At 34.6% G+C, this 23,054-nt stretch overlaps 1 protein-coding gene across 1 annotated transcript in view; it reads left to right on the top strand.

Annotated features, from left to right (window-relative positions):
• Positions 1 to 22,508, top strand: part of LOC120421038 (neural-cadherin-like) — a 232,209-nt gene extending 209,701 nt beyond the window's left edge. The window contains 2 exon segments of the mRNA XM_052708700.1: positions 22,293 to 22,308; positions 22,361 to 22,508. Of these exon segments, the coding sequence (XP_052564660.1) occupies positions 22,293 to 22,308; positions 22,361 to 22,508 (164 nt within the window).
• Positions 22,509 to 23,054: the final 546 nt, after the last annotated feature.

Genomic DNA, 23,054 nt, shown 5'->3' with positions numbered 1-23,054 from the left:
CATGGCATTTATTGGAAGGAAATTTACTAAAATCCAATTCTGTAGATTAAAGCGTGTTGATGGAGCAAAATCTTTCAAACCTCAACGAAATTGAATCGTTTACTGAGATCAACTTCAAAAATGTCGAGTTAATAATACTTTTGAGTTGATATTTTGAGTACCGTTTTCTTTTAGCGAATGTCCAAACATTTTCAAACGCCACTGTCCGTCTCGCATGGCAACTAGTGATCCCACCAATTCCCTGCACACAGAAGGGCTCACATTTCCTCACTAACACTGGAGGGGCGGGGTGATAAATATTTTCCGTTTGTTTGAAAAATAGCATTGGTCCGAGGGTTTCGGTCCGTTTGGCCAAACATCGAAAGGAAATTGCGTGACACTCCAGTCCAGCTGGCCACGTCAAGTGCATTTCCTCGGAAAATTGAGATGGACAGCCCAGACTCTTTCTCTCTCTCTCTTGCTCGGTTGTAAAGTTTGATTAGATGGGACAGTTTGTGATTGCGATTTTTTTCTCTCTGCCCTGATGGAATTTATGTTTAAATTTCAAGTCCTCTCATTGTCCAATCAATGTCCACTCGGCGAACAAAACCCATTCTTCTCTTGTGGAGTTGGACTTGGAGTAGATTTCGATGTTTGGCTATCGACTTGAGCGGAAAGAATCCGGTTGACAATGGGACCGATCGGAGGTCACAAGAAGTGCCACTTCGGAACGGACGGCTCTCGAGCCGCTATATCGTTAGTAAATTGGACGGAAAATCGAGTTTGTGGAGAGAGTTATTTCTGAGGGTGAGGTGAGGAGTCGGTTCCAATCGTCACGTCTCGCCCTGGAGCCCGAAACCTGGCAAGACACCAGCCGATAACGGTTTAATATATATTTTTGGAGAAAGAAAAAAAAATGCCTTGGGAAAAACGAGGAAATCCTTGAAATTTTTTCCTCCCACTTCTGGCACTGGTCGTAGGCTGGTTGGTAGGTTTTCGGGTGAAGACGAGCGGAAAATAAACGAAATGGTCATAAATTTTCCTCTCGATCGAATATTGAAAATATGAAGGATTTCTGGGTCTTCTTGCCCACATGCCCCCTCCCTGTTTGAGGGTAAATTTTTCCACGAAAAGCCACTGCACCAGCTCGAGTATTTGGCTTTCCTAGAGAGGATGTTTATTATCGGACGATCCCGAAAGTGAGCTAACCCACACCCATTGAGCCGGGGTTTTGATGAACAGAAGGATGATGCTCGGCTTCTTCCTCTCAAGAGATAGCAGCCGGCGCAGTCGAGGAAAATTGGAAAAATGTTCAGTTTTGTGGAAAAAGGGAGCACTTTTGGGAAAAGAGGCGATCTTTTGAATTGAGTGGGTTTTGGGCACTAGAAATGGTTTTTGTGGTTTGATTTAAGGTTAAGTTAAGTTTTATATCTAACGCAATTTAGGTTACAAAAATGATCTTGAAATAATCTTCATCTAAGTTATGGTTTTTAGTATTTTTTAAATTCATTTCGTGTAAAACAATAATACTCAGAAATGAACAAAAAATGCATAAATTTATTTTTAACAAATGATAGAACTATGTAAAAAGCATGATTCTTTTAGCAATCCAATCAAGATTTGCATAAATCTAGGCTCACTTTTTCCATTTCAAGAAATTTTCCCGTTTCAAACAGGAGATCTTCCCAGCTCAGAGTAATGATTTCCATCCATCTGCACCATAAATCACGCGGCAAACCAAACAACTCGTTATCCGCTGGAAAGTTTCCACTGGCAAGCCATCACTAAAGCTCGTATTTTTTCCCCCTTCTTTACTTACAGGTAAGCAGCTTAAGCGTTGGCAGGGTGTTGCATTTTCATCCCGGATTTCCAGGAATTTAACCGTCAAAGCTTTTTTCGTGAAAGTGTGAGTCTTTTTGTTTTTGCCTTCAAGTGGCATGTTTAACAATTTGGAATTTATCATATTTTAAAAAATGGTGGAACAAAAAAAAAATATTTAAATTGATGTCACCGCCCGACCGGTAAGCGGATTGGGTGTGCAAATTTGCTTGAAACCAAGTGGACAATCGCTCAACGCTGTGTTAATTAGTGGGAGGGCCACTCCTGTGAGGTCGAACGCTCCCGGTGCTACTGTGGTCAAATGGGTTAAGTAATTACATGACCGCAGCATGGCTGGAAATGGCGCTCTCTTCCAGCCGGAGAGAATGCGAGAGCAAACAAATTCCGACAATAAAACCGACGATAATGATGCAATATTGGTTGGGGGCCAAAATGGCGAATTAATTATTGGCTCCCCTCCTGTTTGGACTTGGGGGTGTGTCAATCATCGGGCTGATGAAATGCCGGAAATTGTTCGAGCAATTGAGTTGTTTGTGGTTATTGGCTCAACAATCAAATTATGTTGGAAAATATTAAAAAAAAATAATTGGGCAGTCTTAAAGCATGCTGAGCAGTTCTGTACAATTTCACATTTTTTTCACATATTTTTTTTTATTTGGACAAAGCTTTGTAGTGGGTCTCGTGGCGCAGGGGTAGCGGCTTCGGCTGCCGATCCCGATGATGCTATGAGACGCGGGTTCGATTCCCGCCTTATCCACTGAGCTTCTATCGGATGGTGAAGTAAAACGTCGGTCCCGGTTTCTCCTGTCTCGTCAGAGGCGCTGGAGCAGAAATCCCACGTTAGAGGAAGGCCATGCCCCGGGGGGCGTAGTGCCAATAGTTTCGTTTTGTACATGTCATGTCAAAAGATGCAATTATGCATCATCACTTTTTCCGCACAAGTCTCCATACAATTTTGGGGACTGGCCATGCAAGTAATAAGCAAATGTATTAAATTCGCTATCAATAGGTTGGAATTTATGATCAATTTGGTATACAGTCGACTCTCTGGCTGTCGATCTTCTCGATATCAATAATGCTCCATGTACCGATGAATTCTTCAGTCCCTTCAAACTGCATACTTCGATTGTCTTTATTCCTCGATATTTTCTCTTGCTTGAAGGATCTTTTCCTCGACGGTCCCTTGAATTCTATTTGCTTTAAATATCTATTCCGGTTGTCAATAATTTTACTTTCTCATGGCTTGCATAGACATTTTTCTTTGAGAAACGAAGCTTTGAAGGGTGTTTGACATTTATTTGTTTTTGTTTGCTGGACGTTGCCATGATTCTTTCCTATAGCTGGTCAGCAAGCAAAAACAAATTTCAATCGAGTCTTCAATTTGCATCGTTCTGTAAACTGATGATTCTCTTCCTCGACGGTCCCTTGGATATTGACAACCAGAGAGTCGACTGTATTATATTTTTTTCGACCTTTTCAAAAGTACAGATAGATTTTAAAATATTCAAATTTATTTTAATGTAATGATCAGCAAATTTCATATAAGTTCCAATTTTTAACATTGAAACCGAACCAATTTTTTTCCGAGATATCGTCAATTCATAATTAAAGCCGAATTGGGTGACAGTTTCATCTTTTTGAATTCATTGTTAGGCTGTTTTTTTTTAAATTAATTGCCCTATTTTCAAAGTTTCAGAAGGGAAATTATAGAATATTTTCTCAACTTTAAAAAATATTTCATCGAGGAGCAGTTCTCTACGGAATCGGTCTTTTTTCTTTAATTTTAAGTTTTGTATTTTTTAATCCGGCTGAAACTTTTTTGGTGCCTTCGGTATGGTCAAAGAAGCCATTTTGCATCATTAGTTTGTCCATATAATTTTCCATACAAATTTGGCAGCTGTCCATACAAAAATGATATGTGAAAATCCAAAAATCTGTATTTTTTGAAGGATTTTTTGATCGATTTGTTGTCTTCGGCTAAGTTGTAGGTATGGATATGGACTACACTGAAAAAAAAATGAAAAAAATGATACACGGTAAAAAAATTGGTGATTTTTAATTTAACTTTTTGTCACTAAAACTTGATTTGCAAAAAAACACTTTTTTTTATTTTTGATATGTTTTAGGACATAAAATGCCAACATTTCAGAAATTTCCAAAATGGGCAAAAAATCTTTGACCAAATTCTAATTTTTTTAATCAATGTTTTATCGACATTAGAAAATGGTTGGTTGTTTGGGTAAAACTTGGAAAACATCAATTTTTCTGTTTTTTAACCTTTGCATGGCAATATCTCAACAACTATGGGCAGACATGCATTTGCTCTAACTCCTCAAGCTGAGTGCCGTTAAAAAGAGCTCATAGTGCCGATGCATGTCTGACTATGGGTCGTATTAACAAAGTTCAATAAAGCAAAATATAGAGATTTTTTTCAGCTTTTCCAAAATATTTTTTTCAAAGGTGGGCAAACATGGGCACTAATTTAAAAAAATGAAAAACTGCGACTATTTTCAAAAAAGTTACCTAAAAAGGGTTATAACTTGAAAGCGGTGCACTCTATCAAAAATTCACTGAAGTACTTTTCTAAATCACTAAATCATAACTCGGTTAAAGATTTTCTGCCCATTCTGAAAATTTCTGAAAAGTTGGCATTTTATGTCCTCTAAAACATATAAAAAAAATAAAAATAGTGTTTTTTTGCAACTCAAGTTTTAGTGACAAAAAGTTAAATTAAGAGTCATCAAATTTTTATTTACCGTGCATCATTTTTTTCAGTGTAGTCCATATTCATACCTGGGTAATTCTCCGCCAACTCACACAGCAGTTGCCCCGACCCCTCTTCGATTTGCGTGAAACTTTGTCCTTAAGTGTAACTTTTGTCCCTGATCACGAATCCGAGGTCCGTTTTTTGATATCTCGTGACGGAGGGCGGTACGACCCCTTCCATTTTTGAACATGCGAAAAAAGAGGTGTTTTTCAATAATTTGCAGCCTGAAACGGTGATGAGATAGAAATTTGGTGTCAAAGGGACTTTTATGTAAAATTAGACGCCCGATTTGATGGCGTACTCAGAATTCCGAAAAACGTATTTTTCATCGAAAAAAACACTAAAAAAGTTTTAAAAATTCTCCCATTTTCCGTTACTCGACTGTAAAAATTTTTGGAACATGTCATTTTATGGGAAATTTAATGTACTTTTCGAATCTACATTGACCCAGAAGGGTCATTTTTTCATTTAGAACACAATTTTTCATTTTAAAATTTCGTGTTTTTTCTAACTTTGCAGGGTTATTTTTTAGAGTGTAACAATGTTCTACAAAGTTGTAGAGCAGACAATTACAAAAATTTTGATATATAGACATAAGGGGTTTGCTTATAAACATCACGAGTTATCGCAATTTTACGAAAAAAAGTTTTGAAAAAGTTGGTCGTCATCGATCATGGCCGTTCATGGTCACCCGCGACAGACACGGACGACGAAACAAAGAGAAACGCAAAAAGTAACTTTTTCAAAACTTTTTTTTCGTAAAATCGCGATAACTCGTGATGTTTATAAGCAAACCCCTTATGTCTATATATCAAAATTTTTGTAATTGTCTGCTCTACAACTTTGTACAACATTGTTACACTCTAAAAAATAACCCTGCAAAGTTAGAAAAAACACGAAATTTTAAAATGAAAATTTTTTTTCTAAATGAAAAAATGACCCTTCTGGGACAATGTAGATTCGAAAAGTACATTAAATTTCCCATAAAATGACATGTTCCAAAATTTTTTACAGTCGAGTAACGGAAAATGGGAGAATTTTTAAAACTTTTTTAGTGTTTTTTTCGATGAAAAATACGTTTATTCGGAATTCTGAGTACGCCATCAAATCGGGCGTCTAATTTTACATAAAAGTCCCTTTGACACCAAATTTCTATCTCATCACCGTTTCAGGCTGCAAATTATTGAAAAACACCTCTTTTTTCGCATGTTCAAAAATGGAAGGGGTCGTACCGCCCCTCCGTCACGAGATATCAAAAAACGGACCTCGGATTCGTGATCAGGGACAAAAGTTACCCCTTAGGACAAAGTTTCACGCAAATCGAAGATGGGTCGGGGCAACTTTTCCCGATTTCGTGTGAGTTGGTAGAGAATTACCCATCTACAAACCTACAAACTATTGAACCGGTTGGGTGAACCGGTTCAGCTGAATCGGTTCAATTTTGTTACAGATTGACTATTCATGGAATTTTGAGAAGTTAGATATGTCGCATGATTATGCTTCTAATGAAAAGTCATGTTTTTATTCTCTTACTGATGTTAGTTTATAGAACAATAAATGTTTACTTAACTTTTTTAGTAAAACTTTATAGAAAACGTAGTCTTTTTATATTTTTAATATAAAGTTCAGGTGAAAACCTTTCCAAAGCACTATAAAACTTTGAGTTTTGGTCATGTTTTGCATAAGATAGAAATTTTACAAATTTACTGTAACGCATTTTGCTCGGATATTTTTTCGTTCACCCCCTCCTCCCCGAGCCCCGCCCTGAAAACCACTAATTTGCATATTTTTCCTTAAAGTAGACATTCTGACGGTCTGTGGGTCTCGTGGCGCAGGGGTAGCGGCTTCGGCTGCCGATCCCGATGATGCTATGAGACGCGGGTTCGATTCCCGCCTTATCCACTGAGCTTCTATCGGATGGTGAAGTAAAACGTCGGTCCCGGTTTCTCCTGTCTCGTCAGAGGCGCTGGAGCAGAAATCCCACGTTAGAGGAAGGCCATGCCCCGGGGGGCGTAGTGCCAATAGTTTCGTTTAGACATTCTGACGATTCCAAAACACTATAAAACATTGAAGTTTGGTGCTATTTTGCATATTTCCCAAGCCTGCGAAAATTTACTGTAACGCATTTTGCAGGCTTCGGGTTGTACAGGGAAATTTTTTTCTTCGGGTCTTGACTGTTAACTGACTCCTCTTGACATAGGGAATGCAAAAGTCCATAAAAAAAGAAGAAAATAAAAACATAGAAAAATCAATTTGTGAAATCATAGCGGAACACTTTGATTTTTAGTTTTAGTTTTGTTTGAAATACGATTGAGAAGTGAATAGTTCTGATGTGTTTCAAAACATTGATATGCTGAAAAGTTGAACTTTTCAGCAACCACATGAGTGAAATGATGAATTTTTCAGCATTGTTATATGGGCGATGACAAGTAGGCAATTTCAGCACAGTAGAATGACAAAAAAATAATTCAACAGGTTTGAGGAAAAAAAACAGACTACATTTTCAGATTGTTTGGACAGTTGCACTATATTCATGTAAAATTAGTTGTTTATTGAAATTAGTTGCTTTGAGGATTCAAATGTGTTTTTTACTAAATCAGCGAAATCACAGTCCAAAGCGATGCGATTTGGTTCGAGTTTAACATGGTTGTTCGTTGTTACTTTAGTAAAACTCGTTTTTTTTATTGGCGATTAGGGTGGCTCCATAAAAATAAAGCGGTTGAAATGAAAACACAATTTGCTTATTCGACGATCTTGGAACCATACATTTTTTTCTGAAAATAATTAAAAATGATTTCTGATTATTCAAATATGGTGTCTTTGGCAAACTCACCATTTACTAATGTCGATATCTCAGCAATTAATTGTCCGCTTGTCAATATTAAAATATAAAACTTTCGTGAAATTTTACGATCTTTTCAAAAACAATACTTCCCTTTTTTAAATCAATACTAAAATTTTAAAAGGCCAAACATTTAATAAGACGCCCTTTTGAACAGTCAGTCTTGAATAAAATAAAGAAAAAAACATTTAAAAACATCGGAAAATTTCACGAATGTTTTATATTTTAACATTGAAAATCGGACCATTAGCTGCTGAGTTATCAGCATTAGAAAATGGTGGGTTGCTTGGATAACACTGAGAAAATCTCATTTTCCTGTTTTCAAATCTTTGCATGGCAATATCTCAGCTACTAAGGGTCACATCAACAAAGTTCAAAAGTGCAAAATATTGAGAATTTTCTCAGCTTTTCAAAAATATTTATTCAAAAGTGGGCAAACATTGGCGCTCATTAAAAAATGAATAACTGCGACTATTTTCAAAAAAGTTACCTAATAATGGCTATAACTTGAAAACGATGCATTTTATTAAAATTTCGCTGAAGTACTTTTTTAATTCGATATTGCATCAAAAATGAAGTTGAACAATTTTTGCGACCAATATTTTGATGATTTCTTAAATCAGTGTTGTTTCAAAAATTCATAACTCGATTTAAGATTTTTTGCCTGTTCTGGAAATTTCTGAAAAGTTGGCATTTGATGTCCTTTGAAACGTATTAAAAATGGTGCTAATGAAAAATAAATGACAAAAAGTGAAATTTTAAATCACCAAAAAAACTGTTTACCGCGTTTCATTTTTCTCCAGTGTAGTTCTTAACCATAGCTACCGATGACACAAAATTTATAAAAAAAAAATCCTTCAAAAGACAGCTGCCAAATTTGTATGAAAAATTATATGGACATGTCTATGATGCAAAATGGCTTTTTTACCCGCAATTATTTTTCAAATCAACAAAAAAACACATTTAGCTAAATTTAAATATTACGGTTTGTTTAGGCTTATTCACAAAAATAAGCAATTATGCTCAACCTTTAACTACATTTAATACGCATTCGTAAGCTACACAAGGAAGCAAATGCTTCGTTATCTATAACTTATTTGACTCGATCGGAGTCAAAAGTTGCCCAATATTGGTATCGAGTGCATCGAAAATTCCTTGGCTTGTGTAAAGAGTTTTAAGCTGATCGAATCAAAATTTGAATAAAACTCAAACCTTATTTTGATTGGGAAACTCTGAATGATGTTGGCAACACATCGGGTTGAAGTAATAATTGGTTAAAAAATTGAGAGCACAGTTATTGATTGAATTATTTCCAATGCAATGATCCTAGTTTGATGGAAGCTTTCCGATCTGTTTCTGGTAAAGAACGAAAACAAGTGAGATTTTTGCTATCGTTGGCGTCAAAGTTGCATAAGATTGGTTATCTGACAGCAGTTTTCGATTTTTGCAAGCAATACACAGAACGTCACTTGCGAACGTCAGGTTTCAACGGAAATATGGCAAAGTATCGTGCTGGTAGCATATTTTCACCTAGCTTAACAATATTTCAAGCTGCGTTCGAGGCCCTTCAAAAAAACTAACTTCGTTGACGTCACTCTTAAGCAAGGCTTTTCTGTCCTGATGATGTCGTTCCCTGATTAAGTATAAATAAATTTGACAGCAGCGTTACATATTGCTTGAAAATGTTATTTTTAGTTAACTGGTTGTGATTGAATAATCAAAACAGTGAAATCATTTTTAAAGTGTTTGTAAATGTTTAAAGTTTGATACGATTTAATATTCAAAAAACTTTTCGTGTAATGTTTCGTTTCCGAATAATCAAATAAAAAAAATGAAATCAAATGCCACATACAGTTTAAATATTTCACCACTTCTTTGTTCAACAAACTCGACTTTTTGCGAAGCATCATTCACAAGCATACTCGGCAAAAACCGCTAGCAAATACAAATTCAAACTATTTAACGCTTTTTTTTTTTGTTTCTGCTAGCTCTGCCACCTATCGGACAGGCTGACTTACCATTCACTTCCGGTCAGAGGGAATCCCAAAAGTCTGATGCCCCAAATCTGACCAAATTGCGTTTGTGTGGTTTGCTTTGGTGTGTGCAAACACACACACATATTTAATGTGGCCACCGAAAAAAAAATCATCCACCGGACACCAGCCATGAGCACGTATTTGTAGTTATTTGCCGTGGACAAGGGTGGGTGGTCAATTGTGGAACAGCAAAAAAAAGTTTTCCCGAATTTTCTATTTGTTCGCAATAAACGGCAGCTGTGCAGCAGCTCCAATTCTGAACTGTTTGCAAAATGCAAACGATTATGGCTTTCGATTCGAAGTTCAAAATGCTCCCCTTCCCGGAAAACAAATCCATTTCCGGCCAAACTAACCTCAACCAACAGTGCTGCCAGGGTTGGGTCGAAAAATCAACCAGTTGAAATTTGATTAAATTTGGTTTGCTGGGCCAACTTCAAACATTTCTCAGCATTTGAAAAAAAAAATCCATCAAGCTTGTACATTAAAAGCTGAAATTGAACCGAAAAATTGAAGTCAAAATCGATCAACTTCCGGGCAATTCCACCTCTCCGAAAAACTACGCAATTTTGAGAAATCGCTCCCGAACCCAAAAATACCCCGCAGATTTTCCACCACCACACCCCAAACATTTGACGTGTTGTTTTGCGGTGAAATCGGTTTGTCTGTCAGCCAATAAAGCATGCCCCCCCTCCCCCTCACTCACAAAATGCTGATTGTTGAATATTGCCACCTAAATCGAGCATCAGCCAGCAACGAAAACCATTCGGAACCGAGACCCGACCGACCGGCAAAATTCCATTTCGATTTTCAACATGGTTGCGTTCTGTTTGATGTGTACATCAAATTTGCTTTTCTATAATATGAGAAATTGTGCGTGTGTGTGAGTGTGGGGAGAGGAGGCCAAATGCAACGAATGGATGCCTATTGATTTGTTTGCCATGTTTCGATTACACTTGAGTGGATAATTGGCGATGGTGATGTTGTTTTGTGAAAGAGAAGGAATAAAAACGGACGAGAAGCTCAAATTTGGCAAACAATGAATTGGAAATTAATTTTTGAAATGTGGGATGCTTCTGAATTCGAGCTGTACTGTTTTTGGCAGGTTTATTGGATTATGAAATATTTTGATCAGTTTAGTCTCTTTCATTCCAAATATTTTTTTTTAGATAAAAACAATTTGAACTAATTAATGCATTTTTTTAACAATGCATACGGACAATGTCAAATCGATAATAATGCAGTTGTTCTTTTTGAACAAAGATGAAATATTTTAATGTTTTTTTTATGAATTTACGACGGTATTTTTTTTTTTGTAAAATGTTTGAAACCAATTATTTGATTGATTGAACATATTTATTCACAAACACATCATTTCACTTTTTCTAATTTTTTGAGCAAGATTTTGTAGTAACAAATCGATCAATTCGAACTTATCTTCGAAATACTCTTCATTAATTAAAATATTGAATCAACGCATGTCTTTAATCTATTTGAATACGACTTTCATACACTGAATTCAAAATAAATTTCACCTACGTCATTTTTTTTTAAGATTCATTTATAACTTTATTTTGAAAATATTTACATTTTTTTAATCCATTAAATTATCATGCTCACATCAAATTATATTTTGCCTTAAATTTGTCAAAGTTATGAAGATATGTATAACAAAACTTATGAAATATCTTTCATGACATCTTTTTAAATATCTTTAAAAATATCTTTAAATATATATTTTATAACATCTTTTAAAATATCTTTTATAATACCTTATTTAATATCTTTAAAAATATTTTTAAACATCTTTAAATTTTTTTTAAATATTTTTGAAAATATATTGTTTAAAAAAATCATTTAAAATATCTTTAAAAGTATCTTAAAAAATGTATTTGCATACCTTTTTTTGGCAACACGACATTTTGACACAATTTTTCAGGTCAAAAATCAATTATGAATGAGAATAATTTCATTTTTCTTCCAAATTGTTGATCCAAATCTAAAACCAATCTTCAACTTACCAATCTCCAATCCAATCTAAAACTTACCACAATAATTAACAATTTCCGAATTGACCTTGATTTCAAGCAAATATATTTAAAAATCAACATATCTTGCTGAAGATCTTTCAGATATCTGAAAAAAAGAAACAAATTGTCATAGAAATTTTCATTGAAAATACTACTAAAAATGCTATTAAAAATATTATAGTACTTATAACTAAAATGTTCATTTAAAATACTATGGAGAATATCTTTGAAAGAAACATTAATTTTAAAGTTTATTTACAATATCAGGTATTTTGTACACACTTGTAAGAAAGAGCAAAACACGCGACTTCCCGAAGGTTAAACATCATTCAAAACACCGTTCATTATGTCACAGAGAGCATCATTCAAAATATCATTGGGAATATCATTGTGAATATCACTGAAAATATCATAAATAATCATTTAAGAATTATTTAAAGTCAATGAAAACTTCGTTCAAAGTATCCCGGGCAGACGGTAATAACTAAATTCATGCCATTTCAATAACAAATACTGTTAAAATAACAGAAAATGTTATGGAACCTTCATGAAAAATCTATTTTTGGATAAGAGTTGAATAACAGTTTATGTTATCATAACAAAATTTGTTATTGGTCAGATATTGATTGATAGCCTAAACAACTTTGGAATAAAATTTTTTGTCATGGAAGAATACCCTCAACTGTTATTGGGATGATCGGATTAGTTGATAAAATAAAAAAAAAATAATAATAACAAAGATTTTTTCGAAGAATAACTAAAAATGTTATTAACAAAAAAAATCATAACGACGAATAACAAATCTTGTTATAAATAACAAAAAATGTTATTGGCCTAGTATTTTCAAGTATCAAAAAATGTTATTCCCAAGTTATTTCCGTCTGCTCGGGATCATTGAGAATTGCGTCCAGAATATAATTGGAAACATCGTTCAAAATATGAATGGAATACATTGAAACATTGTTAAAATCACTTAAACAATCATTGATAATATCATATAAATTCGACGTCGTCGTGCTATCATGTCGCACCCGCCATTTTGACGTTCCGAGAAAAACGCGTTTTAATGTTTGACCTTGAATATTCAAAAACGAGAGCATGCAATGTAAACAATAACAAACACGTTTTGTTTGGCTCACCATTCTGTGCATTGTCCCAAAGTTTGGTTGAAGTTGGTTGCTGGAGTCCCGAGTTATAATTACAAATGTTTACGGTAGTCTAGCTTGCACGTGCGACAAACGCATCCTGACTTTCCTGGCCTGAAATCCCTTTGGCCTTTTGTCGCACTTACATCAATTTTCATGGAGTGACAAGATAGCACGACAAGATTGAAACTACTTTCATATGTAAAGTGACAAAAATGCACGGAGTTTTTTCGGTTTTTGTTGAATATCTCAGGATTGAAATCGAATTTTGGGGATCTGTGAAGGTCAAAAGGTGAGGCATTGTGAGCTGCACAAAATGGCGTTCTTAACTCAATTTGGCCCAAAATGCACTTACGACAAGTTAGCACGATGGCGACGAATTGAAACTGAAAGTTATTTTTTAAATATCATAGAAAATATCATTTTAATTATCATTGAACATATTATTGGAAATATAATTGAAAATATCATAAAAAAATAACATAAAAAATATTATCGGAAACATAATAGAAAATATCATTGAAAATGTTATTGAAAATATCATTGAAAATATAATTGATAATATCATTGAAGATATAATTGAAAATATAATTGAAAAAAGAATTGAAAATATAATTGAAAATATAATTGAAAATTTAATAAAAAATATAATTGAAAATATAAATGAAAATATAAATAAAAATATAATTGAACATATAATCGAAAATATAATTGAAAATATCATTGAAAATATCATTGAAAATATCATTGAAAATATCATTGAAAATATCATTGAAAATATCATTGAAAATATCATTGAAAATATCATTGAAAATATCATTGAAAATATCATTGAAAATATCATTGAAAATATCATTGAAAATATCATTGAAAATATCATTGAAAATATCATTGAAAATATCATTGAAAATATCATTGAAAATATCATTGAAAATATCATTGAAAATATCATTGAAAATATCATTAAAAATATCATTGAAAATATCATTGAAAATATCATTGAAAATATCATTGAAAATATCATTGAAAATATCATTGAAAATATCATTGAAAATATCATTGAAAATATCATTGAAAATATCGTTGAAAATATCATTGAAAATATCATTGAAAATATCATTGTATATATCATTGAAAATATTATTAGAAAAATAATTAAAAATTTTAATTGAAAGCAATTGAAAATATCATTTTTAAAAAACTATTGAAAATATCATTGAAAATATCATTAAAAATATCATTGAAAATATCATTGAAATTATCATTTAAAATATAACTGAAAATATTTATTGGAAAAATAATTAAAAATATTATTAGAAAAACAATTGAAAATATTATTAGAAAATATCATTTTGAAAAATCATTGAAAATATCATTTAAAAAAATCATTGAAAATATCAATGAAAATATCATTGACAATATCATTGAAATTGTAATTGAAAATTTCATAAAAAGTGTAATCGAAGTATCATTCAAAATATAATTGAAATTGTCTATGAATGGAATAATTGAAAAAAAATCATGCGAAATTCAATTGAAAATATGATTGAAAAACAAATTATTTATAGTATAATATCAAACATTCTTTTAGAAAAATGAAAATATTTATTTAAAATTTCACTTAAAGTTTAATTTAAATCTCGTGATGCTGAAAAGCTTTTGATAATATAATTGACCTAACGTTTTAAAAAGTTTTATTGCATAAAAATAATGTTAACACATTTTTATTGTCTATCCTATTTCTTTTATTTTTCAATTAATTATTTTGTGATTTTTTCGATGGAATTGTGTTTGATAGTCTGGCTACGAAATTATTTCAGAAAAAGTGTGAAAAATATGTAAAACATAAAATCGACGTCGTCGTGCTATCTTGTCGCACCCGCCATTTTGACGTTCCGAGAAAACGCGTTTTAATGTTTGACCTTGAATATACAAAAACGAGCGCACGCAATGTAAACAATAACAAACACGTTTTGTTTGGCTGACCATTCTGTGCATTGTCCCGAAGTTTGGTTGAAGTTGGTTGCTGGAGTCCCGAGTTATAATTATAAATGTTTACGGTAGTCTAGCTTGTACGTGCGACAAACGCATCCTGACTTTCCTGGCCTGAAATCCCTTTGGCCTTTTGTCGCACTTACATCAATTTTCATGGAGTGACAAGATAGCACGACAAGATTGAAACTACTTTCATATGTAAAGTGACAAAAATGCACGGAGTTTTTTCGGTTTTTGTTGAATATCTCAGGATTGAAATCGAATTTTGGGGATCTGTGAAGGTCAAAAGGTGAGGCATTGTGAGCTGTACAAAATGGCGTTCTTAACTCAATTTGGCCCAAAATGCACGTATGACAAGTTAGCACGATGGCGACGAAATGTGTGTTTTTTTTTCTCAAAAATATTTTTGTGCAGAAAAATGAAATTTTCATGTTTTTTTTATTAAAATCGATTATAAACGCTTAATTATTCCTTTTTCGGCAAATATATTCTTCTTATCTTTTGATAAACTTTCGTTAAAAAAATGCCTGAGTTTGGGACAATTTCTTTCCTTAATTAGTTTATAATTTGTTTACTGTTGATAGTAGCATAACTATAATAATTTTTGCTTCGAAATTTCCAAAATTTTACTTAAAATTTGGGATTTAGTTTTGATTTGCCCTTCTTCGACGTCTACCAGAACACAAAGACAAACAATTCAAAAATAATAATTTTACATGCCTACACGCCAATGATATTAAAGATATACGCTTAAGTGGCAAAAAAAATAAAATTCGGGGCAACTGTTACGTTTTATGTAATGAGGACATAATGTGACCAATGTGACTCACTCGTCCTTCAATTTTCATTTGGACCACAATCTGTCCAAAATGTTAACACGTCCGTCCTAATTAACATCAATAATTTCCCACCCAGGTGGAAATTCCTTGGAACAATCAACTTCCAGTCCATAGACCACCTCGACTGGTACATTATCGAGGCCTCGTCAAACATTATAATCACTCTCCAAAACTCAGCATGTGAAGGGGGGTGGGGGTGGTCCCTCCTCCGTATTAATCACTCTAATCAATGTCCACCCTCGGACCAGCTGACCAACCGTTTGAGCAACATGATCACGTCCCAGCGCGCTCATCCGAAAGCAATTTTCCGGCCCAGCTTTGAATCCCCGCAATTAGCACTCCATTTAACAACAATCGCATTATCCTAATCATATTCGCCCAAAATCGGGGAGGATTCTCGTGTGACGAACGCGTGAGACGTGTCTCATCAAATCAAGTCACCGCACGCGATTACGGAGCAGCTCTCCGGGCATTAATTGGCACGGGCAGGTGTCCCCCCTCCCCCGCACCATATCAGACCCTTCAAGATGGGGAAAAAAATTCCGACCACCTCCTGAAGCTTGGTCCCTCCGATCCAATTAATGCACTCTTGAAAATTCAGACAAAATCTTGTTTAGATAATCATCTCGTTAATATGTTAATGAATTAGACCCTCCAAACCCACGTCCGTTTCATTCCGGGTTTCGAACCTAATCTGACGGACATGGAGTCCTTCCCTCTCGATGTCCGAGGCCACGGAATGAAGACGTTCCGAGCGGAAAAACGGAATGTGAATATCAATTATTAAGGTGCTGCCTTCCCCCAACCTCCTCTTTCGTTTTTTGTTCCTCAAATTTCGACCTAGGGCGAATATTTAGGTGCGCACAAGAAAAAAACATGTCTCTTGCAGGGTATTTTTTTTTTTGAGATCGCGAACTAACAGACAGACAAAAGTCGGGGCCCAGTCGGGCACAATCCGGACAAGGGGGGATTACAACCACGGACTCAATGCTGGATAACGCGTGGAATGTGGAATATTGCTACGTGATGGAAATTATTCATTTTCCGCCACGGTGCGAGCGTGCAAATGACCCACGGAAAGCTGTTGCTTTGGGGAGAGCTGCTAGAGAAGACAAACTTGCGGTGACTTTTGGACCTCAGAGCGAGAGAAATGGGTGGGAAAATTGGGGGAAAAGAATGTTAGTTTGGGCTGTCTTGGCGTGACTTGGAACGGGGAAGTATTTGAGCTTTTTAGCCTTTCGCTTGAAGTTTGAATCCATTACAAATAAAACTGAAATTGACATCAATTTTTCATCAATACTTGTTAAAAAGCAGTTCTAATAACCATTGTTCAACCATTTTCAGTCAAACAGTCAGTTGTTTTACTTGATTGCTATTGCCAAACAAAACAATCCAATAAATGAAATGAAATGAAATGAAAATATTAAACATTCGTGAAAATTTCCGATCTTTTCGAAAACAATACTTTCAAAAAATAAAAAAATCGAGACTAACAATTCAATAGGGCAAGACATTCAATCGCCCTTTTTAAATGTTTGTCGTGTTTCAAAAATTTCTAAAATATTTTTTTCGAAAAAGATCGGAAAAATTCACGAATGTTTCATATCTTAACATTGAAAATCGGACCATTAGTTACTGAGATATCGACATTAGAAAATGGTGAGTTGTTTGGGTGAGACTTAGAAAACATCAATTTTTCTGTTTTTAAACACTTGCATGGCAATATCTCAGCAACTAATGATCGTATCAACAAAGTTCAAAAAAGCAAAATATAGAGAATTTTCTCAGCTTTTAAAAGATATATTTTTCAAAAGTGGGCAAAAATGTGCACAGCAAAAATGAAAAACTGCGACTATTTTCAAAAAAGTTACCTAAAAATGGATTTAACTTGAAAACGGTGCACTTTCTCAAAATTTCACTAAAGTACTTTTTGATTGCAATTTTTTTGCGACCGATTTTTCGATTTTTTGAAAAAATCAGTATTGACTCAAAAATGTATAACTCGCTCAAAGATTTTTTGCACAACCTAGAATTTTCTGAAATGTTGGCATTTGTTGTCCTCTTAAACATATAAAAAAAAATAAAAATAGTTTTTTTTCGCAAATCAAGTTTTAGTGACAAAAAGTTAAATAAAAAATCACCATTTTTTTACCGTGTATCATTTTTTTTCAGTGTAGTCCATATCCATACCTACAACCTTGTGGAAGACATCAAATCGATCAAAAAATTCCTTCAAAAGATACAGATTTTTTAATTTTCATACATCATTTTTGTATGGACAGCTGTCAAATTTGTATGGAAAACTATATGGACAAACTTATGATGCAAAATGGCTTCTTTGGGCATACCGAAGGCACCAAAAAAGTTTCAGTCGGATTAAAAAATACAAAAATTAAAATTAAAGAAAAACGACCGATTTCGTAGAGAATTGCTCAGGGTTAGCAATATTCATTTCAACATATTTTTTAACGAAATTCTTTGAAAGAATAGTAACAGCAGTCACGTTCAAAGCCTTCATCCATTTAAAGTAAAATAAAATTTTAAATTCAGTTATCTTTAACTTTTTGCCATTTTTAGTTGACGTTTGCCAATTTTAAAAATTAACATTGAAATCATAAGTATTTTTAAGCTTTTGGTTTTTGAGAGACTAATTGTTTATGTTTCTACTCTTAATCAGGAGTGTTTGTTAGGTTTCTGTTTTTAACGAAAGATGTTAAAAATAGTTTGTTTTTCTTTTAAAATTCATTTAGATTTCATTTAGATAAGAAATCCTTATTATTTGAGTTTTTGGAAAATTTGAAAATGGGTTTTGAATGGACACCCTGGTTTTAACGTTTCTGGTGCATTAAACATTTTATTTTACTTTTATTTAATCAGCCAATGGTATGAAGCAAATATGACAAAAATTTAAACACTAATAGATTACAATTACTAAAGATTTTTGTGATTTAATCAAAACTCCTAGAAATCCAATCGAAAGAGTGAATTATTTCTTAGAAATATTTAATTTTTTTTTTCGTTCTACAGCGGTACATTTAAAATGTGGAAACATTTTTGGAAAAAGATTTAAAGATTTGAGGATGCCTGGGGAATGGTCTATTCTAAGATATAGAGTTTTCTGAATTTGGAGAAAACCAATTATAAATAACTTTATACTTTATTTAAAAAATCAGCATTTTTCAAATTTTCTTTGAACAATTCGCAACATTTTTTATTAAAATTAGAAGTTATAGTGAATTGTTTAGTTAGCTCAATTTGAATAAGTTTTGAATATATTGACAGAAAGAAAAAATTTTTCATTATTTTTTAATTAACAAAAAATCAACACCTAAGAGTCAATTTTGTTTCATCCGATTAAATTCTGATGTGTTTTTGATATGATATTTGTCATAGTTTTCCCATATCTCATAATATATTTCCTGAGTTTTACAAACAAATTGGTTGAAATTCGGGGTGAAGACTTTCAAGACACATCCCGTGTGCATGACGAAGCACGATTTTTATTTTTTTTTTTAAATAATAAGTTCAGTATTCAGCAAAACCACACATAAACTAATCCCGATTTATTTTCATAAAAAATGCATACTTTGTTTTAAATGAAAACTAAATTAACTTTCAAATTCATGCTTATTTCCGGAACCATGCAAAAAGGAACAAGAAATTAATGTTGTCAAAAAATAAAAGTATGTGAAAACTTTTATTTTTATAGAACTGGTCAGATAGGACTGACCAGATTCTAGTCAGAATCCAAAAGAATTTGATAAGAAAAACATTTTTTAAAGTTTTCAATAAGAATCAAAAACTCACAAAAATAATTGAATAATCTTAAAATTTCAACAGCAGCAAAAAAAAAACTTCTTCTGATCGGACAATATGCAACAACTAAAATATATATATACATTAACATAAACTTGAATATTTTTCATTATTGAAAGAATGTTTTAGAAACGCGAAAATTTAACTAAAATTGTATAGAACCCATCTTCATTTACTGCCAAGAATTGACGATTTTTTATTAAAATATTACCTTAGTTTAACAAAGAAACCCAAAATATGACCATAAAGAGATTATTTTTTCATAAATTAGGCTCAATCCTGAGGGCCGATTTAGAGTCTGCGGGCAAAATAACATTTTAAAACATATTGTTGAACAATTTGCAAATTTCGTTAAGGTGGTCCCATTCACTTTTCCCTTAAAAACTATACATTTTTAAAAGTAAATTTTTCGAGATTTTTTATTTGCCTCTTTTTTTACCTAAAAATGAATGATACTTTTGACCCTTTTGGCACAAATAGATCTGTCAAAAAAGGTCTATTTTTTAAAGCTTTTAAAGTGCCCCGAATATTACTTCTCTCTAAAACTTAACCTCGAATTGCTAGATTGAAAAACTGATTTTTGATAGTGTCTTGACAAGTTAAATTCCCAAAAAATATTCCTGAAAAGTTAAATTTTAAGAACTAACCTAATCGTGAACTACAATAATTTTCAACCAGACCAAAAGTTGCCCTTTTTTCGCTTGCAACAACGCTACTGAAGATTGGTGTCTTCAGCTTCAGCTCCAAATCTTCTCCACTTTATGAAAATCCATATTCCACTTAATTTTACGATCTGGACCACTCAATTATCTTTTTTTTTTGTTCTAGACTCTCTTATTACCATGTGCTTGAAATTTGTGTCATAAAACAAATCATTGCCATCTATCATTTTTTTTTTGAATTTTCGTTGACTTTAATCGATGTAACAGGAAAACTTCAAGAAGATTGTTAAAATGAGATTTAAAACCAGAATTCAAAACTTTGAAGAGCAGCTTACAAATTTAACTCTTTCAAAGCAGTTTTATTTTCCTCCCGCCAAGTTTCCAATCCTTTCCAAACCCACTTGTACCAATGGACCAAGTTCTTTTAACGCAATTAGCAGCTCAAACCAACTTCTTCACCCATTTCCCCCATTTTCATTTATGGTTCGTTACTGGTGAGCCGGAAACTTTCCCCTTCAAGAAACAATATGTTCGAACTTCCTAGTCAAATAAATCTGTTGCTTTTACTTTCCCAAAGCCACGTGCAATATTTATTAAAAATTTCCACTTTCCATCACATTTCCCCCCATTCCGCTCGGGGAAAAAAACTTTCAGCTTATCCGCCTTGAACTTGAGAAAACGCAAAAAAAAAACTTGCGCTCCTCCTCGTAACCATCGCGCGTAGACAGAATTAATTTCCTCACTGGGTTTGTGAAGAGAAAAAAGAAAGTGGCCAAAGTTTTGATGCTGAAGTGGAATTAATATTTTCCGGCCTGCCCGTCGGGTGGTGCGCGCGGCGGCGTCTTTTGATTTGTGGAATTGCTGGCCGTGACACGGAAGGCCACGGACCATCGCGATTCTGGCGGTGATGTTGCCGGAAGGGATTCCGCTGGACCGGCCGATAAGAAAAAAATCCAACTGCCAAGAAATGCGCACGAAGAAGCGCCACCGGAAATGGCAAGTGAAAGCTTCAAGTTTGTGGAATTAAAATTTTGCTGGTTTCGCTTATCTTAATGTAAATCTTAATTAACATTTTTGGATTTTGCGGAATTTGCTGGCAGGGAAATTAAATTCCGTCAAACTTGAAATATTAAATCAGGAAGACATAAATCACAGTTGAATGGTTGAAGTTCGGTTGCCAGCCACTATAACTGTTTCAATTTATCACAAAGCGAACTAATTGTTCACTCATTTTGTGTGGTTAAGGTAATTAATACCGATGTTTAAAGGAAGCTCCCCACTTGCGTGGTTTTTGGCGGGAAATTGAATTTTCAAATGCAAAAAAAGGCCACGTGTTTGATCATCCACCACTACGTGAAACCTGCGTTACAGTGGCTCACCAGAGGTGGTCCAAAAATACCTAATTACATCAGGTATTGACCAACTGATGTGGGGAATTCAGTTGATGAAACCACCCAACTAGAGACCCCTGGCGGTGGTATTTCGTTTGAAGTTGCCAGCCATAACCGCAAAAAGTCGGGATGAAAACCAGTAAGTGCCTAATTCTGGTATTTGGCTATACTGAAAAGGATACATACAAAGCACCTTCTTTAAATCCTAAACAATAATTCGAAACCACTCAATTGGAATAGTCACTTTCCAATGAATGCGATGTGCATAATTGTGCGTAAATTCACACATCTTCGACTTGAAAAAGCAACGTGCACCTCCCCCCGTCCCCTCACCAAACGCAATCCTATTTCAGTCCGTCCCCCGCTGGGTATCAATCTCGAATTAAATTATCCCAAGCGCCCTTTCCCAAAGTGACATTCCAAATGGCTTCGTACACCCCCGCCGAAGAATCATGCTCCTACTCCGATTGCCACTTGCGAAATTAAATAAATACCAGCGCCGTCAGAGGCAGCGCCGCGGTGGAGACCTCTTCCTTCTCCAGCTTCCAGACCGGCCTCTACCCAAACAAACCAAATCGGGTTTCCCGCCAACTCTCCCACCCCCAACCGTGGACGCTAGGAGGACCTGAAGTTGTAAGGAGAAACTCACCACTTCGCGTAAAGCTCGTGACCGTGATTTTGGGTTTCTCTTTGAGTGTTGACCTACAACGAGAGAACAACTCTCTCGCAGCATCGCACGCTCTCTCTTTCTCTCTCGTGAGAGATTCAGTTGAAATGCTTAAAAAAGGTTGGAAAATGTTGGATAAGGTTAGGGACATTTCGTGAGCGATTTCTCTCCACTCTCTGCGAGAGTGGTGAAAAGTGGTGAGTTTCCCCGACGTTCGGGCGTTGTTTTTCCACACAATCTCGCACATTCTCTCAGCTTCTCGCAGCGATTCGCTCGCAAACTTCCAGGACTACTTCGGTTGTGGTGAGATTGGTGACTAAATTCGCCGAAACTCGCGCGTGGGGAACCCTTCCAGCTTCCCCTTAACGAGCGGGGGAAAATCTCGACTTCCACGCTGGAAGTTTTGGCCGCTGGAAGTTGCATTCCGGAAAACGGCAGAATGTGGGCCACTCGGGCTCAACAACAAACTTCCCGGAGCGAGCGGCGGCGGCATCCCGATGTAAACAAATCAGCACAGCTGGAAGCTTCTGGGTTGGGTGGAAAATGTGGGGGGTGAAATTTTTCCGTTTGATGCCACAAACAACGCAACTCTCCGGGAACATTTTCGATTGAAGCTCGCGTGCGTGAGATTCGCTCAAAATTGGTCGTAACGATGTTATAGATTTGTACTTTTTTTGTGGGTTGATTTTATTTTTTTATCAGCCACAAGCGTTTTCACGTTAATTGAACCATTTGGCATTTTCGTTCAATCAACTGCAAAATCACGCAACGCGAACATCATAAACGTGACTATTAACATTCTAGAGCATTGGGTACGAAAAGAGTTTTTTTCTAGTATGGAAAAACGCAATAAATTAGCAAACTTCTGGTGAATCCACGAGCAACAGTGTAATAATTCAACTCCGCTGTCATCTGTTCGAGGGAGTCATTTGTCATGCCAACCAAACCACCTCCCCCTCCTACAAAACCATCACACCACCCTGCTCCGATTATAATCGTGTGATGTTTGAAACTATTTTCCGCTCGAAATGTAGGCTTAATTATTTTAG

Source organism: Culex pipiens, chromosome 2 (genome assembly GCF_016801865.2).
Source record: "Culex pipiens pallens isolate TS chromosome 2, TS_CPP_V2, whole genome shotgun sequence".
Lineage (NCBI taxonomy): Eukaryota > Metazoa > Arthropoda > Insecta > Diptera > Culicidae > Culex > Culex pipiens.
Note: the sequence above shows the minus strand (reverse complement) of the source record. Positions and strands in the feature narration are given on the sequence as shown.